This window comes from Pan troglodytes, chromosome 19, assembly GCF_028858775.2.
Source record: "Pan troglodytes isolate AG18354 chromosome 19, NHGRI_mPanTro3-v2.0_pri, whole genome shotgun sequence".
In the NCBI taxonomy this organism is placed as follows: Eukaryota; Metazoa; Chordata; class Mammalia; order Primates; family Hominidae; genus Pan; species Pan troglodytes.
The window spans coordinates 89,400,546-89,418,982 of record NC_072417.2 but is presented as its reverse complement, the minus strand read 5'-3'; the positions used below and the strand labels follow the sequence as shown (position 1 = coordinate 89,418,982).

Genomic DNA, 18,437 nt, shown 5'->3' with positions numbered 1-18,437 from the left:
GATAGCTCTCCTGGTGTATCTGAAATCCCCTCACTTTAATAATACATTTAAATCCTGATGTGCCCATACATGAAATTTTGCATCGTGTTCTGTTCTTTGTAAATGTTATTGTCTTCTCCAGGGAAGAGGTCCCCGTCTAGGTACCTGGCCTGGTGCCCCAGCCATGGGGGCCTCCTTGGGCCATGCTGCCCAGGGATGTCGTTGACTTTCGGCTGGCCTGCTCTGATGGTCAATGGGGGTGCCCACATGTGAAGAGCAGAAGCCTGCCTCTGAGTCAGGGAGAGGTGCCAGGCAGGTGGAAATCAGGGCCCCAGGAGGTGTTTAGGGGACAAGCTCTGGAGCCGTAGCCGGAAGGGCCTGGAACTCATTCAGCTCAGTGTTGCCCAACCCCCCGATGAGGCATCTGGTGCCCAGAGAGGTGACATGACTCCAGCACACACAGCTGGGGAGTGGCAACTCTGCGGCCCCTGCAGGACCTGGTCCCTGTGCCCTGAAGCTTATACTCCACATCTCTGTCCCCTGCAGCGTGTAGCCTCCATGTGACCAGCCGCAGCTTTGTCTCACTGCACCTGCAGAATTGGGCAGAAACTCCTCCCAGTCTCCATGATGGTGCTGTTCTAGTTAGTATTTGAGTCCTGGCTCACTGTCCTGAGATGAGCTGCTTGTTGCTGTTGTGCCTTGGGAGAGATGGAGGTGCAAAGGTGGGCAGTTGAGGGTCTTAGGACCTAATGATCCAGCCAAGAAGTGACATTTTGGTCAACTCCCACTCTCCAGGCCAGCTGGTGTCCCAGTGATGCCAGCATCCCGGGATGGTATTCATTTCATCTGCCTTGAAATAGTAACTGCAGGTGTTTGAGAAGTGCTGGGAGGTTGGTGTGGGCTCAGGGAGGTTGTGTCTCTTCCACGTGCGGTCTGTCATGGCTGAGAGCAGGCCCTGCCCCACTTCTTGGACACAGCCCCTCCGGGGCTCCTCTTCTGGGGAGCATAGCTACAGGGGAACACCGCTGTTTCCCCCAAATTTTCCCAGAAGCAGCTCAGAGGGATGCAGTCCCTTTTAGCTGTTTCTCTGGGGGGTGTGCATCAGAATCATTTGGGAAACTTTTTCAAATGATTCCCAGGCAGCAGGTCTGGGATGGGGCCTGAGAGTCTGCGTTTCCAGCAAGCTCAGGGAAGATGCTGGGCTGCCAGTCCAGGGCCATGCTTTATTTATGTGTGTGTGTGTGTGTGTATATATATACACACACACACACACACACACATACACACACACGTATGTGTATATAAAGCCACGCTTTATATATATACACACACATATGTATGTATATACACACATGTGTATATACATACATATATACATATATGTGTATATACACATGTGTGTATACACACACACACACACACACACACACACACACACACAGAGTCTCGCTCTGTTGCCCAAGCTGGAGTGCAGTGGCGTGATCTCAGCTCACTCAACCTCCTCCTGGGTCCAAGCAATTCTGCCTCGGCCTCCTAAGTAGCTGGGATTACAGGTGCGCACCACCACACCCAGCTGATTTTTGTATTTTTAGTAGAAACCAGGTTTCACCATGTTGGCCAGGCTGGTCTCCAACTCCTGACCTCAAGTGATCCAACCGCCTTGCCCTCTCAAAGTGCTGGGATTACAGGTGTGAGCCACCTCGCCAGGCCCAGGGCCACACTTGAATGGCAACATGGTTCCAATTGGCCCAGGGGTAGCAAGGGCCATGCTTGGAGACCAGACAGGTCAAATGAGGAAGGGCTCTGGAGTCCTGGCACTTGGGTGACCTTAGGCAGCTCACTTACTTCTCCAAGCCACCCAGTCTCCTGTGGAATGACAGCAAGAGTGGTGCCTCCTTCATGGGGGTCATAGGGTTGGGAGAGGCAGTGCACGTGGGGTTCTTTCCTGGCAGGCTCCGTCAGGATCATTTTGTGTGATTAGCAGCCTGGGTCCTCATTCCGTGAACTAACATGGCATCAGACACTGAGGGGTGTTGAGGCTGTGAACTTGCTCTGTGCCTGGCCAGCTGGCCGACTCCCTTCTTGTTCTCAGGGATGCCCGGCAGCCACAGGACCGCAGCCTGTCACATCTGAAATGGAGCAGTCCAGGGCCACTGGTTAGGTAGTGATATCCCAGTCAGGCCTGACAAGAACAGAACATGAAATCATGCTGATCACTTTTCTGCCTTTTACTTATACTTTTGAGGAAGGAGGCTGCCTTCTCCTAAAGATGCCCATCTGTCCCCTCCCTTCAAATGCAGGAGCCAGGCCTGGGCTGTTCTTGTCTTTTTTTAAGCCAGGTTGACAAGCCCAGAGCCAAGACAGAGGGGTGCAGGGCTGGGCTCCTCGGCTCCCAGCTCCTGCCGCCAAGTGCACATATTGCATATCAAACACCGCAGCATCTGCAGAGACCAGCCCGCTGGCCCCCTGCCAGGCCAAGCTCTGCAGTCCTTCCCCCTCACTTAGCAGGCAGTTGGACTCAGTCCCCTTTCTCTGTCCCTCGGGCAGGCTGTGCCTCCAGGCCATTCCAGCAAGCTGGCGAGCTGCAGCCGAGTTTCCAGGCGGTGATGCAGCAGCACTGTATTGCCCAGCCTGAGAGTCTGCGTTGTGAGATCAGAGAGGGTGTCAGGGGTGAGGGCGTGGGGGCTGTCCCTGGTGTGCAGTTCCCCTGCAACCCCGGTCCTCCTGCCTTCCCCCACTGCCATCCAGAAACAGGACTGTTTCTGGTCTCCCCACCCAGCTTAGTGCTCTATTTACTTGTGTATAACTGTTTTCAGGTGTAATTTCATCTTACCTCCCTCATCTCAGTGTAAGTTCTAGAAAGCTAATTCCCATTCTTAATTATATATTTGTATTCTTGTCTTGTCGTAAGTCTATAGAAAACACTCAAAAACTATTCAATCAGTTGACCTCAGTCTTAGCACAGCTTCTCTGTTGAATGGCTTCCGTAGCTCATGATTGACAGAATTTTCCAGCTAGGGGCACCAACATTTCTTTTACTTCCAGCCATTTCTGGAGGTTCTCCCTCCCCTCCCCCAGGCATGTGAGGCCCCCTGGCCATTTGTGCTTTGCTGGTAAAACCTTCCGTCCTCAGGTGGGCAGTGAGCTGATTGCCGGGTTATCAGGGCTCAGCCACATGATGGTCAACTGCTCTGAGAAAGTCCTTACACTGGCACCAGCTGGAATTACTGACCAGTCACATCCTCAAATCCAGCCCAAACTGGAAACTCGGGCTTAGGAAGAAGCTGGAAGAGGAGTCCAGCTCCAACAGGAGGCCCCATTTTCTGCCTCTCCTGGTTTTACTGTTTGAGCCAATTTAGTAACATTTTAAGTCAGGTCAGAAAGTTAAAGTTCCTCACCCTAAAAGTGCCTGAGTGTGACTGTGTGGGTCTTCGGTTTTGTGTTGGTTTGCATGTTTTTTGGTTCCAAGACCAGCTTCTCATGAGAGGGATGTCCTCCCTCTGATGTAACTGCCCTGAAGCCTGGCCAGAAAGGACCGAGAGTCGGCGCAGGTGCTGGGCAGAGAATTCAGTAGAGTGGAGATTCTCCAGCTTCTCAGCAGTCACTCACAGTAAAATACACATTGTATATCATGACCCAGGACACATACATGTTATATATACAACTGAACAGGTTTTTTCAAAATATTTTAACCGCAGTTACTTTTTGCCAACCTAATAGTACTTATTCTTACCACATGTATATTAATGCACTCAGATTTTTTTTTTCCAGTGTTGACCATGACCCACTAAATTGGTTCTATAACCCACTAATGGGTCACAACACATGGTTTGAAAAAAAGTGCTGCTTTGGGGAATATGCCATTCTACGATTTCCGCAGCTTTTTCAGCAATCCACACTGGGATAAACTTTCCAATCTGGTGTAAGTAGCTTCTCAGGCCATCAAGCTGCATTAACATTGTGGGATGGGGGTGAATGTCATTGGCCCTTACTTCCTCCATCCCATCCCTACGTCAGATTCTTGCAAAATCTTTAAAGACTATATGTGTACCTTATTTTATGTTTGTATTCTTGTCTAGCCTTGAATATATAGGAATCACTAAAAAAGTGGGATCCTAGGCCTCAGCAAGGTTTCCTGCTTCCACCCCCCCAAAACTGAGTTGGGTTTTTTTGTTTCGTTTTGTTTTGTTTTGTTTTTGAGACAGAGTCTTGCCCTGTCTTCCAGTCACCTAGGCTGGAGTGCAATGGCGCAATCTCGGCTCACTGCAACCTCCGCCTCCCGGGTTCAAACGATTCTCCTGCCTCAGCCTCCCAAGTAGCTGGGATTACAGGTGCCCACCACCACGCCCAGGTAATTTTTGTATTTTTAATAGAGATGGGGTTTCACCATGTTGGCCAGGCTGGTCTCGAACTCCTGACCTTGTGATCTGTCTGCCTCAGCCTTCCAAAGCACTGGGATTACAGGCTTGAGCCACTGCGCCTGGCCGAGTTGGTTTTCTTAGTTTGAAAAATATATATGCACTAACACACGTGACCCCTGTCTTGAACTATAGTGGCGCCACACCTGTGCTGGCAGTGGAGTGGGCACATGGCAGCGTGGAGCTAGACCCTTCAAGCTCAGGGACAACCAAAGAGCCACAGAGGCCTCAGCTGGGACAGGAGGGGAGGGAGAGAGACTGGTTAGGAGCCCCTGAGGTCCCCAGCACAATTGGAAGCTCTGTCTCTCCCACACCCCCAGTTGGCCACTGTCAATTTCACTCTTTTTCTATACACCTAGGACTCAGACCCAGCTCAGACAATAAGAGATGGGGGGTCAGGGAGAGGGTGGAGGAGTGGCGTTTCTCAGATTGTTTTTACTCTTTGGGAAGTATCAAGTTGGAATTTAGAAGTTTCCAGTGCTGGTCTAACCTCATCTTCCTTTTAGGAATCTGGTCTTTGAGTCCTGGCCTAGGTCAACAGCTTCAGTCCTGTGTGTGGCTGCTGGACCTTCAGAGGTCTAGGGTCTGGCTTAGTCCTACAAAGGGAAAGCCTCACTCTTTGAACACAAATCCAGGAGCCATTGCAAGCTGACCTGTTGTCTACACACTCACCAGGGACCTAGTGTGGGGCTGGTTGTCCGCTTGTCCTTGAGGTCCCAGGCTGTCTGTGAAGCCTCAGTGGGCACTTGGCATGATGCTGGACCTTTTCTGTTTGAGACTACTGCAAGCTGTGAGCTGAAAACCTAGTATTGGGGCCAGGCACAGTGGCTCGCGCCTGTAATCCCAGCACTTTGGGAGGCTGAGGCAAGAGGATCACTTGAGCTCAGGAGTTTAAGAACAGCCTGGGCAACATGATAAAACCCAGTCTCTACAAAAAAATAAAATTAGCCGGGTGGTGGCATGTGCCTGTAGTCCCAGCTACTCAGGAGGCTGAGGCAGAAGGATTACTTGAGCCCAGGTGGTTGAGGCTGCAGTGAACCCTGCTTGCGCCACTGCCCTCCAACCTGGGTGGCAGAGTGAGACCCTGTCTCAAGAAAAAAAAGAAAAAATCTGGTATTGATTACATCACTAACCTCCAGAAGCGGTGGGGTTGCCTTTTACCCCGGGATTAAAAGAGAGCACCCATGTCTCCTCCTGTTTGGCCTTCCCTGGTGTCTGACACCTGGAGATGACTGTGGCATGGCTGGTGGCTTCCAGCCTTGAGCTGTAAGTGCTTAGGCTCCATGCAGGCCCCTGCTTTTGGACTTCTTCCAGCTCCCCTTTTTGAACTGGGAGCCCCTTTAGTGTTCAAATGCTGGTGCTAGTGGCCAGGCACAAAGCCGCCTTTTCCCTTGGGGCAAGGGCATGGCCTCCAGGAGCAGCCCAGCCTTTAGGAGCCATCCGCTCCTACAGGGACATGACATTCAAAATCACTTGAAAGTAGCTTCTTGGCCAGGTGGAGCGGCTCACACCTGTAATCCCAACACTTTGGTGGCAGGAGGATTGCTTGAGCCCAGGAATTTGAGACCAGCCTGGGTAACATGGCAAAACCCTTTCTCTACAAAAAATAACAAAAATTAGCCAAGCATGGTGGCGTAAGCCTGTAGTCCCAGCTATTCAGGAGACAGGTGGGAGTATTACCTGGGAGATGGAGCCATGATTGCACTCCAGCCTGGGTGACAGAGTGAAACTCTGTCCTTCCCACCCACCCCCTCCCCCACCACACCAAAAAAAAGTAGCTTCTTTATTTAGCTTCTTTGTATTTTCAACATGTTGATCAGCCTCAGTTTGTGTTTTCTATTCCTGGATCACTTTATACAGTGAATTTGGATTCCACCTGGTCAGTCAAGGTCAATGTTATGAATGAGAGTCTGGACCAGGAGCTGCAGGACGAGCTAGTTGCTTTTGCTGTGTTATTGGGGGTCAGCCTCAAGATTGCAGCTCAGAGAAGCAGCATGTGCCTTGGGAGTCAGGCAGCCGTGGAGGAGAGTGCTCCTGGCAGGAGAGGTCCCCAGTGAGCTTCCCCGGCTCCTGAATGCCTGCTCTGAGTGGCCCCCAGCATAGCTTCGGGGAGCTCAAATGGGGCACAACAGAAGTGCCCAGCCTCCTGCCACATTGCCCTCTGCCCTGGCATTGTCCCTCACCTCTCACTTACCATTTGAGTGCTTTCCTCCTTGATGTATCCAGAGGCTGGTCCGCAGACCCACCTTCTCTGCCATTGTTCGGGTCTCAGCACCTGCGTCTCCAGAGCACCTTCAGGGCTTCTCAGCTGTGGCACTGCGGGTGCGTTGGCCACGCCATTCTTCGCTGAGGGATGTCCTGTGCGTTGTTAGATTCTCAGCATTCTGGCCTCTGCCCATTAGATACCAGAACCCCCACCACCCTTTATGACCACCGAAAGTGTCTCCAGACATTGCCAAATGTCCTTTGAGGAGCAAAATTACCCCTAGGTGAGAACCACTGGGCTAACTGGCCTCCGTGCTCCCTCTCTCAGCACGTTCCCTACCCAAAAATCAGGTAATGTTTTGGATATCACCATCAGGCAGGGCTCTGAGTGGAGGCCTTCAGGGGCTTCCATCTTGCTCAGGATAGAATCTCAAGCCCTCCCTGTGGCTCTCTAAGGCCTGAATAACAGCGCCATGCCTTCTGCCTTCTTGAAGCCTTGCTGGCCTGTGCCGGTCATCCCGCCCAGCACCTTGACAGCTACTCCTCCCTGCTTGGTAAGCTCACTCCCCATCTCATCCCGATCTCTGGTTCAGCATCACCTCGGAGGGGCCTTTCCTGACCACACATTTAAAATTCCTCACTGTGCTCTCCCTCTGCTGGCCCCCATGTGGCCTAGTTTTTCTTCATGGCACTTGGTACCACCTTCTCTGTGTCTGTCTGTCTGCGTCCCCCCTGCAGGAGAATGGGCGCTTAGCATGTGCCAGAATCCCTCTCCTCGGAGGGCAGCTGTGTTGTTTGCTGCTCCTGTTTCCAGAGGAGGCACAGAGGATGTCGGTCCTGGGTTCCACTGGGCAGCCCCACTGTCGTGTCACATGTGTGCAAAGTGGTGTGTGTTTGCCAGGGGCGGTGGCTCACGCCTGTAATCCCAGCACTTTGGGAGGCTGAGGAGGGCAGGTCATGGGGTCAGGAGTTGGAGACCAGCCTGACCAACATGGTGAAACTCCATCTCTACTAGAAATACAAAAATTAGCCGGGCATGGTTGTGCATGCCTGTAATCCCACTACTCAGGAGGCTGAGGCAGGAGAATCACTTGAACCCCAGAGGCGGAGGTTGCAGTGAGCCGAGGTCGTGCCACTGCACTCCAACCTGGGCGACAAAGCGAGACTCTGTCTCAAAAAAAAAAAAAGTAGTGTGTGTTCATTTTAAACCAGCCACCACCCCTTCTGGCTTAGAGACACTGTTAGCATTTTGGCATCTTGTCTTGTCCTTTTTCTGTTCAGAAACCTCTGATAGTTATGACTCTCTAAGAAATAGACAATAGGCTGGGCGCGGTGGCTCACGCCTGTAATCCCAGCGCTTTGGGAGGCTGAGGCTGGCAGATCACGAGGTCAGGAGATCGAGAGCATCGTGGCTAATATGGTGAAACCCCATCTCTACTGAAAATACAAAAAATTAGCCGGGCGTGGTGGTGGGCGCCTGTAGTCCCAGCTACTCAGGAGGCTGAGGCAGGAGGATGGCGTGAACCCGGGAGGCGGAGCTTGCAGTGAGCCGAGATCGCGCCACTGCACTCCAGCCTGGGCCAGAGAGTGAGACTCCATCTCAAAAAAAAAAAAAGAAATGTTAGACAATAAATAGCTCACCAACTCTGAGGTCGTTTAGAATTTCAGAGCCCATGAGGACAGTTGAAATCTCTTCACCCCCGACCCCAGATCCCCTCCTAGTAACACTTTTTTTTTAAACTACAAGCAGGGCACCCCTTAACAGTAGGGATTGGGTTTATTCCAAGGTTTAGTTTTATTCACAAATCTGGTGTTTTCCCAGAGTGGGCACAGTGCCCTCTAGTGTTCACCTGCCAGGCCGGCTGGCACCTGTCATTTGCTCTTTGGAGGTAGAAGGGGAAGTGGAGGGCAAACTGTGCCTAGCAGGCATCCGCAGTCAGTGGCCACCACTGCTGCCTTCCACTTGCCTCAGAAATGAAGAGAGTTTTTCTTTCTTTCATAAGCAGAAGAATCACTGTCTTTAAATGTGTAGACCTGCCAGAAGTCTTTCCCTGTCTCTGTAGCTCTGGGGAGAGATGAGCTTTTTATTTGGTTAAGAGAATGGACTCTGGAGCCAAACTGCCTGCGTTCAGGTCCCAGCTCCACTACTTGTGACATTGAATGAGTTGCTTATTTTCTCTTGGTCTCAGTTTGCGTATCTGCAAAATGAGCATGGCAGTGATGTGCTTCATGGGTTGTGGAGCACCTCATGGGCGAAGACAGTGAAGCGCTTGGAGAACTGTCTGCCAGGTAGGAAGCACCTGGTTAGCATGAGGCGAAAAACTCCAGAGCTCTTGCATTCGCCAGGAGCACGGCGGTTCCTTCCTGACGGGGGCACTGAAAGGCTTTGTGAAGCAGGTTGTGCATACGGGGGCAGGGAGAGGAGGACATTTGGAAGTAACTGTTCAGTGGAGTGGCTCACAGATGGGAGGGTATGGGCTTATTTGGAGAAGCCAGTGCCCAGTATGGGTGGGGTATAGGAAGTTAGGAAGGAAAGTCACAAGAGCCTCCCAAGTCATCCTAAGTCCTTCCACATGCCGTTGTCTTGGGTTCTAATTCCCAGTGGAAGGGAGTGTAGCCACCATGTTACCATCCCCCAGCCCCTTGTCGCTCCCACTCTGCTCCCAGCACCATCAGGTCTTTGGAGAAATGTAACTCCTTGTCATAGAAAGGTCAGAAGAGCCCCTGGAGGCAGCGTCCTGGTGGGGTGGAGCTGCTGTTGTCTGGAGACCCCACGGGAAGAATGGCATTTGCTGCCAGCCTCCCTCTCCTGGGAGCACTGGGCACTGCCTGCCCTGCCAGCCTCTGGCCTTGCCATGATGCCAGCTTTCCCCAGCTGTTTTTTTCTGCTTCAGCCTCAGAGTTGACACCTCGGTTTCCCCTGCACTCCCAAGGGTGCTGTTAGGCTGAACAGGGTGTTTCATCAGTGACGGCACTGATTTAGGTCTGTGTCTGCGTTCTTCTCGCCTCCTTTCCTGGCTGCTCTCTCAGGGACCCCCAAGTGGTGGAGGCAGCCCTCCCGCCACACATGGTGCAGCCCCCCTTGCATTGGATTCTCCTGTCCTGCAGTTTCTGGCTTCTCTGGGAGCAATTGTGGCTTTTTGAAGTCTAAAATGGGACCAGGGGATTAAGATAGGGGGGAGCAGCACAAAAAAATACCGTATCTCAGAGTGGAGATTTGGGCACAGAGGGTTACAGGCACAGAATATTCTTTGATTTAGAAAAGTGGCACCGTCACGCCAGCATGCCTCTCCAGCCTCCTGGGGTCTTGGAGCAGAGATAAGGAGAGCCTGACCTTTCAGGGGTCTTCACCCTGCAGCTCACAGGGCCAGTGATCACAGCTGCCGACCTTGCTGAGCACCTACTCTGTACCGTGCACCATGTGCCACCTGTGGTCCGCTGCCTTGGTGACTCCACCTCAGCCATGCTGAGACGGCTGCCATCATCTCTCCTTCCACATGTCGGCAGGAGTGGTTTGCCTGACGTTTCTGTGTCTGACTCAAGAACCCTGTGTTTAAGGACTGGGCTCGTTGTCATTTGAAACGGGCTCATACCTGGATGCAGTGGCTCACGCCTGTAATCCCAGCACTTTGGGAGGCTGAGGTGGGCAGATCACAAGGTCAGGAGTTCGAGACCAGCCTGGCCAACATGGTGAAGCCCCATCTCTACTAAAAATACAAAAATTAGCCGGGCGTGGTGGCACGTGCCTGCAGTCCCACCTACTCTGTAGGCTGAGACGGGAGAATTGCTTGAACCTGGGAGGCGAAGGTTGCAGTGAGCCGAGACTGCGCCATTGCACTCCAGTCTGGGCAACACAGCGAGACTCCATCTCAAAAAAAAAAAAAAAAAAAAAAACTTGGGCTCATGAGTTCCCATGGGACTCTGCACTGCTGGTTGGTGGTGGGGTTCATTGCTTTTCTTTCCTTTTTTTTGTGAGTCACGTTCTTCTACTAGCAGAGTTTGTTTTAGTTGTCATTGCCAGCATTTAAGTGACCTTGAGCCAGTATCTTCCTTTTTCAGCGACTCAGTTCTCCTTTCTTGGTGGTGACCTCTCAGTGCCCCCAGGTCAAGAGAGGCCACCACAGAGGAGTGTCTGGTTGGCTATTTGAGGAAACAGCTCTCCAGACATGTGGTTTGGGGTCTCGGAGGTAGACACACACAGAGACCCATCCATGATTATGACCCATTGAAGAACCATAGAGGAGCTGCCCCAGGTTTGAGGAACCAGCTAAAAAAGACGCAGGCTGGCCTGGTGGGAGCATCACCTGCCTGGGCTTTTGGGTGATGGAGCAGCAGGAGGCAGCGGCCGCTGCCAGCTGTGTGTAAAGGGACAATCAGGTGCTCGTGCAGTTGGCCGGGCTCCAAGAGCCAACCATCCTGAGGGTTACTTAGCAGCCTGCAGGGCTCCAAGCGCAGCAGATAAGGTGCAGGCCGCAGCTGGTCAGGAGGATAACCCAGATTAGAACATGGTGTCCAGTGATAGCCAGGCTTCAGGGTGACCCACCGCAGCCCAGTGTCCTACTTCTCCCCCAGCCCACTCTCCCTCAGCACTGATCAGCTAGGGCAGGCACTTGCAGAGGGCAGAAAAAAGATTGAACGCAAAGCAAATGTTTTGCTCTCTGTAGAATGGGCTGTTAAATCCTTCATTAAAGTGCAGCCTTATGTGATCTGTCATTGAGCCGCACTGTTCAGTGTGAGGAAGGCTACCTCCGGCAAGCCAAGTGCCTCTGGTGGGCGAGACAGTGACCACAGGGGCCCCAGGAGGCCTGTGGGCGTGACGCGCTCCGCCTGTGGGTCTGGGTGCTGGTCGGAGGTGTGTGCGGTCTGTGAAGATACTGCTAGCCAAACGCTTAGGATTTGTGCACTTAGCAGTGTGGATGTGACGCTTTCCTTCAGAAGCTGGAAGAAAGCTGTATTCTGTGGTGGCTTCAGAGCCCATTCTCTCACACCTGTATTTTCTTTTACAGCTGAAACTAGAGGACCGTTCTGTGGTGCCCCGAGATGTGGTCCGGCACATGCGATCCACCGTGAGTCCTGTGTCCCCACCCCAGCCCCGAGCCTGGGGGCAGCCACCTTAGGGACTTGAGCCTGCCCACCTCTCACTCTGCATGTGGGAGAGCTGGCCAGCTCTGCAGGGGGTGCGCTGGGGTTGCCTGGGCTGGGTCTCCCGTGGTGACCAGGGCTGCTGCACCACGGGACTTGCATGTCTCCTCCCTCCCCCAGGACAGTCAGTGTGGCACGGTGATCGACGTCAACATCGACTGTGCCGTCAAGCTCATCGGCACCAACTGCATCATCTATCCCGTCAACAGCAAGGACCTGCAGCACATCTGGGTGAGCCGGCCCTGTCTTCTCATCATCCTTTCTGGGCCCTCTGGTTCTCTCGGCGGCACGACCTCTGGGCTACAGCCTCCTCCGTGCTCTTGCCAAGCACAGCCTTCCTGGGTCAGAAGGCGGAGCACAGCAGCCAGCTGGCTCCTGCAGCCTTGTTTTCGCTGCTTTCAAGTAAGCCATTTAGACATGAGGTCAGGACGTGCCCTTCCCCAACCCCAGCATAGGCTGCCGGTGTGGTTATCTTTAAGTGTTTTCCTTTCTCCTCTAATATTTCTTTAAAAAAATAAATTATTGGAAATAGTTTATTTTTTTAATGATTTCAAACTTACCAAAAGTTGTAAATTCCTGTGTCCCTCTCATCCAGGTTCCTCAGCTGTTAAGATTTCACTTCGTTTGCTCCATCACCTTCCCTCCCTCCTTCTCCCCGAGATCCCCCTCCAGTCTTTTTTCTTCCCAAAACATTTGACAGCAAGCTACAGATGTGATGCCCTGTCACCCACCCCGGAATACACACACCTCTTGTGTGTTTTCCAAAAATGAGGACAGCCTCCTGTGTAACCACCATATAACCCCCAGATTGGGAAATCAACGTTGATAATTACTGTCCAGTCCACAGACCACATGCAGTTGTCCCAACACTACTCTTTTCTTCTTTGCGGATCCAGGACCCAGTTCAGGAACACATCTTGCATTGAGTTGTCATCTCTTCATTTTCTCTCCAATCTGGAATCATTTCCCAGCCTTTCTTTGTCTTCCATGCCCTGAACAGTGATACATTCAGTAATTTGACCCTCAGCCTGGGTCTTCCTGGTGTTGCCTCATGCCCACGTGTTCTTGGCAGGCCCGCCGCAGAGCTCTGCCCTGGTTCATGGTACCCCATAGCCAAAGTGCTGGGGTTGTTCACTTTTACCCCTGGTCATGTTGGTGTCCACCAGGTCTCTCCACCATAAACTCACCATTTACCCCCTTTAAGTGATTGTATTTTGTGGGAACATAGTCCCAGATTATGTCTATAACCTGTCATTTGTCAAACTGAAATCCACCAGCTTTGGCCTCCATTCACAGTTCCCCCTGCGCCAGCCATTGCTCCAATGTTGCTAAATGGTGGTTCTATGACTCCCTTGTTCCCCTCATTTCTTTTAGCTGGCATTCTGCTCTGTAGAAGAGCTTTATCTTCTGCCCTATTTATGTATTCTTTTTTTTATCAGTATGGACTTAGAGATTTGTTTTATTCATTGGTTATAATTAATTACTACTATTATCTGTTCTGTTGCTTAGATGGTCCCAGATTTAGCCAGTGGGAACCCCTTCAAGCTGGCTTTCATGTCCTTCTCACATGGCCCTTTCTGTTGGTTTTTTAAGAACTTTCTTTCTTTCTGGCATGAGATGTGCCAGGCTCATCTTGTACTTTTTGTGATCCAGCCCCAGAATCAACCATTTCTCCAAGAAGCCTCATTGTTTTCAGAGAGTGGTATTTTTAAAACCCAAGATCTGGATGCTAGGTGTGCTAATTGCTACTTGGCTCTTTTGGGACACACTAGGAAATACACATGTATTATATGTATGCATACATCTAAATATGTCACCACCTGCTCTATGTGTATATTAAAATATATGAGTTCAGGCAGAGTTCACGGGCGCAGTGGTTCACCCCTGTAATCCCAACACTTTGAGAGGCTGAGGCAGATGGATCACTTGAGCTCAAGAGTTTAAGACCAGCTTGGGCAACATGGCGAAACCCCATCTCAACCAAAATATACGAAAAAATTGGCCAGGCACGGTGATGCATGCCTGTAGTCCCAGCTACTCAGAAGACTGAGGTGGGAGAGTCGCTTGAGCCCAAAGATGGAGGTTGCATTAAGCCAAGATCACACCATTGCACTCCAGCCTGGGCAATAGAGCAAGACCCTGTCTCTAAAAAAGATAATAATAAAGTAAAATAAAATATATGAGTTCATCCTGATAGATCCACTTCCACCTAAACACCTCAGACTCCTCTTCCTCAGACTTCTCCTCCTTCCTGCTCCCTTTCTGTTAGTAAACACCTGGGCACCTTCTCCAACAATGAGGGACTTGGCTCTCGATATCCTTGATGTGTTAACGTATTCACTCAGAGCACTGTCCATGTAGCCACCCCCCAATGGTGTGGCTGCCTCCTCTGCCTGCCACCTCCACAGCCTACTTGCCAGGTGTCCTGTGTCCACGGATGTCCCATGTCCATGGATGCCATCAGGCCTCTCTGCCCCTGCATCACCCACCCCGTTCCCTCCAGGCAGCCCCACCACCACCACCACTTCCTCCTCACTGGGAAGAGCAGCTGGGATGCAGCCTAGAACTTGTAGGGAGGGCCTGCTGCAGCAGCTGTTTAGGGCTAGTAGCCAACCGGTCCAGTCAATGAGCTGTCTAGATCCTCCCCCGTCCTGTCTTCGGTGGGGCATAGAGGAATCTGTGCCCTGGACATGAACGTTGTCTGCTGTGTCTCACTGCCCCTGCCTCCTTGGTCTGCAGCCCTTCATGTATGGGGACTACATTGCCTATGACTGCTGGCTGGGGAAGGTCTACGACTTGAAGAACCAGATCATCCTGAAGCTATCCAACGGCGCCAGGTAGAGTCTCACCACCAGAGAGCCATCGGCTTGGGAAGGACAGCCTCTTGGAAAGAGGGGAGGAGGAGGGTGTTTCCTCCTGGGGACAGTGATGACAGGTTTGATCAAGGGCAGTGACAGATGTTGCAGGCATCCAGGGCCTAACCCTGTACCGTTCTCCTTATCTGCCATGGCCTAATTCTGTTGCTCAGTTTCTGATCTGTCCTGGCATGGGGAGAAACGTTTTCATTGAGGATATCTGCTAGAGGCTGATGCTTTACTTGAGGCACTGTGATGGTGCTGAGCAAGCACTCCAATGGCACTTGGGGTCTTGCTCATTGTGGGAGAGTTTCTTGTACTACCTTAGGCTGAGTTGATGGTAGAAGACGAATTGTGCTATTCAGGGCACGTGGGCGCATTGGCATCTCAGAATCGCAACTTTTTGGTACTCACTGTGTCCCCTGGTGGAGACCAAACCTCTGTTCTCTGTTTTAGGTGCTCCATGAACACGGAAGATGGCGCCAAGCTCTACGACGTCTGCCCGCACGTCAGCGACTCGGTAGTGTGCTCCATCCAGGCCGGCACCCTTCTCTGATTGCTCAGTCCTCTGGAAGGAGGACTTCGTAGCAAAGAGCTTGTAGCTGGAGCCAGCTAAACAGAGCGGTTTCCTAGAAAAGGGGCGGGTGTGCGCCAGAGGGTCTGAAAGGTTGGGTATAGGCAGAAAGTATTAGAACTTTTTTTTTTTTTTTTTTTTTTTGAGACAGAGTCTCACTCTGTTGCCCAGGCTGGAGTGCAACGGTGCGATCTCGGCTCACTGCAACCTCCACCTCCCGGGTTCAAGTGATTCTTTGGCCTCAGCCTCCCGAGTAGCTGGGATTACAGGCGTGTGCCACCACACCCATCTAATTTTTGTATTTTTAGTGGAGATGAGGTTTCACCATGTTGGCCAGGCTGGTCTCGAACTCTTGACCTCGGGTGATCTGCCCACAGCCTCCCAAAGTTCTGGGATTACAGGCGTGAGCCACCACGCCCGGCAGTATTAGAACTTTTATTTGCATTTTTGGTAGCTTTTTTTTCTCATCCTTTAAGGTTCCACTTTGTCTCTCTCAGTACAGGATGATGTATTAGTTACAATAGTACATGGACACACACAGCAAACAAGTAGATATACAGGGGGCGTGTGAGCAAACAGGTTTCAGGACCACTGCTCTCTGGAGTCTTATTCCTCAGAGTATGAGCCCTTGACCAAGGAGCATGGAATGCATCACCTGTGTTTGAACAAGGGCGCCAGATGACCTCTGTGGACCCAGGGTTTGGGAGTGCTGATGTGGAGCCACAGGACTTGTTTTAGGGCATGTGGGGCCTGTGTGTGAGTGGGCTTCTGCAGGTGGGCAGCCAGCGGGCACAGGCGTGGAGAGCACGGTCACCCATGGAGACACCGCTCACGGGGACTTTCCTCTGGCCCCACATCCCACAGGGTCTCTTCTTTGATGATTCCTATGGCTTCTACCCAGGCCAGGTGCTCATTGGCCCTGCCAAGATCTTCTCCAGCGTCCAGTGGCTGTCAGGTGTCAAGCCCGTGCTCAGCACCAAGAGCAAGTTCCGAGTGGTGGTGGAAGAGGTGGGTCCGGGCCCAGGGGTAGGAGACGGAGTCCTTGACCTCCACACCCTGGAGCTAAGCTGCTGCCCCTTTCCTGCCTGCTCTGAGGGTTGAGCCCCACTCCTCGGCATCTGGACCCTGTTGATCTCAAAGGGCTTTGAGGATAAAGGGAACCCAGGCTCTGGTCATAGTGACCAAAAGACAGATGTGCCCCAGCCCAGCCTGTACAGGCTGAGCAAGGTGGGAGGGTGGCAAGTGGCAGTTCCAGTGGCCCCTGGCTGGTATGAGCAGTAACACTGGTCCTGGGCATTGGGTGGGGGCCGTGGTTACAGTTGGGGCCTGCTCTGATGTGTCTGTACTTGGTGCTGCACTAGGAAGATCAGTTTCCTGCTCTGGAGGTCAAGTGGGCTTTGGGCAGCTGGCTAAAGAGAGTGCTGTCAGAGCCTGCCCTGACTGGCGTGTCCCACCTGCCATCCCCAGGTGCAGGTTGTAGAGTTGAAAGTTACATGGATTACCAAGAGTTTCTGTCCAGGGGGCACAGACAGCGTCAGCCCCCCACCCTCTGTCATCACCCAGGAAAACCTAGGCAGGTAAGCATGCCCTTACTGCCAGCAACCCAGGGGCACCCGTGGGACAGAGCTCTGGGCCCTGGTCACATGCCTGGGGAGGCTTAAGAACACTGCTGACCTCCCAGGAGTCCAGTCCAGCTCACCCCCGCTTCTTCCCCAACCAGGGTGAAGCGTCTCGGATGCTTTGACCATGCTCAGCGGCAGCTTGGGGAGCGCTGTCTGTATGTCTTCCCAGCCAAGGTAGAGCCAGCCAAGATTGCCTGGGAATGTCCAGAAAAAAACTGCGCCCAGGGGGAGGGCTCTATGGCCAAGAAGGTATGTCCTTGGGGTTGGGGATTGGTGGGCATTTGAGGAACTGGCCTTGAGCCATTTCCATGGCCAAGAAGGACAGTCTGTGCTTTAGGCCTTGGGGGGCAGCCCTGATGACCCTTGCCGGCTACTCAGGTGTATACAGCTGTCATCCCCCCAGCCTGAGATGCCTAGGGCCAGGCCTGCCCAGGTGCAGCTCACAGCCCTGTCCTCTCTGCTCCGCCCTTGCAGGTGAAGCGCCTGTTGAAGAAGCAGGTTGTGCGGATCATGTCATGCTCCCCAGACACCCAGTGTTCCCGGGACCATTCCATGGAAGACCCAGACAAGAAGGGGGAATCCAAAACCAAGAGCGAAGCGGAGTCCGCCAGCCCTGAGGAGACGCCCGATGGCTCTGCCAGTCCAGTGGAGATGCAGGATGAGGGTGCAGAGGAGCCCCACGAAGCAGGAGAGCAGCTGCCCCCATTCCTGCTAAAAGAAGGCAGAGATGACAGGCTGCACTCGGCAGAGCAGGACGCAGATGATGAGGCTGCTGACGACACGGACGACACCAGTTCGGTGACCTCCTCTGCCAGCTCCACCACTTCCTCCCAGAGTGGCAGCGGCACGAGTCGCAAAAAGAGCATCCCCTTGTCCATCAAGAACTTAAAGCGCAAACACAAGAGGAAGAAGAATAAAATCACTCGAGACTTCAAGCCAGGGGACAGGTAAACTCAGAGTTGTGCCCCTCCCCAACGGCGTCAGCGTGAAGCCAGGCAGAGTGCGTGTCCCCTCGGTGTGCGTGCCTGCGCTCGCACACACACCTCTGCGTGCCTTGTAGTGGCTCAGGGGCGCCCACCTGAGACAACGTAGGTGCCTGGGGTAGGCCCTGGTGGAAAGCAGAGACTGAGGAGTGGTGCAGAGGGTGGGATGGTGGTGGCCTTAAGCTTCGCCTTCTGGAACCACATTTGCCTGAGCTCTCCCAAGTGGATCCTGTTCTCAGAGAATGCGTGGCCTTGGAACCCTGGGTGAGCTTCCCGTGCACCAGAGACTCATCCTGCCAACCTGGGATTCAGAGTTTCAGGTTACCAAGCCCACAGGGACAGGAAGGGACAGAAAGACTCTCTGCCCTTTCCGCGGAGGGGGTGGGGTTTGCATGGCCTGCTGACTGGCCTGCACCCGCAGGGTGGCAGTGGAGGTGGTGACCACGATGACCTCAGCCGACGTGATGTGGCAGGATGGCTCCGTGGAATGCAACATCCGCTCCAACGACCTCTTCCCTGTGCACCACCTGGACAACAACGAGTTCTGCCCCGGAGACTTCGTGGTAGATAAACGAGGTAGTGCCAGCTCTGGAAGGGCAGCCAGCAGGGTGGTCGCCAATGAGGGCCCGGGTTGGGGCTTGTGGAGAATGGGCAGTGGA

At 52.8% G+C, this 18,437-nt stretch overlaps 1 protein-coding gene across 6 annotated transcripts in view; it reads left to right on the top strand.

Moving 5' to 3' along the window:
- Positions 1-18,437, top strand: part of UBE2O (ubiquitin conjugating enzyme E2 O) — a 63,451-nt gene that overhangs the window by 35,826 nt on the left and 9,188 nt on the right. For 4 of the 6 annotated variants that reach the window (XM_016932953.4, XM_016932956.4, XM_054670709.2 and 1 more), the window contains exons 2-10: positions 11,609-11,668; positions 11,865-11,975; positions 14,484-14,581; positions 15,056-15,119; positions 16,038-16,181; positions 16,641-16,750; positions 16,894-17,044; positions 17,270-17,742; positions 18,200-18,354. In XM_016932953.4, the coding sequence (XP_016788442.1) occupies positions 11,609-11,668; positions 11,865-11,975; positions 14,484-14,581; positions 15,056-15,119; positions 16,038-16,181; positions 16,641-16,750; positions 16,894-17,044; positions 17,270-17,742; positions 18,200-18,354 (1,366 nt within the window). The remainder of the gene's footprint in view (positions 1-11,608; positions 11,669-11,864; positions 11,976-14,483; positions 14,582-15,055; positions 15,120-16,037; positions 16,182-16,640; positions 16,751-16,893; positions 17,045-17,269; positions 17,743-18,199; positions 18,355-18,437) is intronic. The other 2 variants (XM_016932955.4, XM_054670708.2) reach the window with 1 other exon arrangement.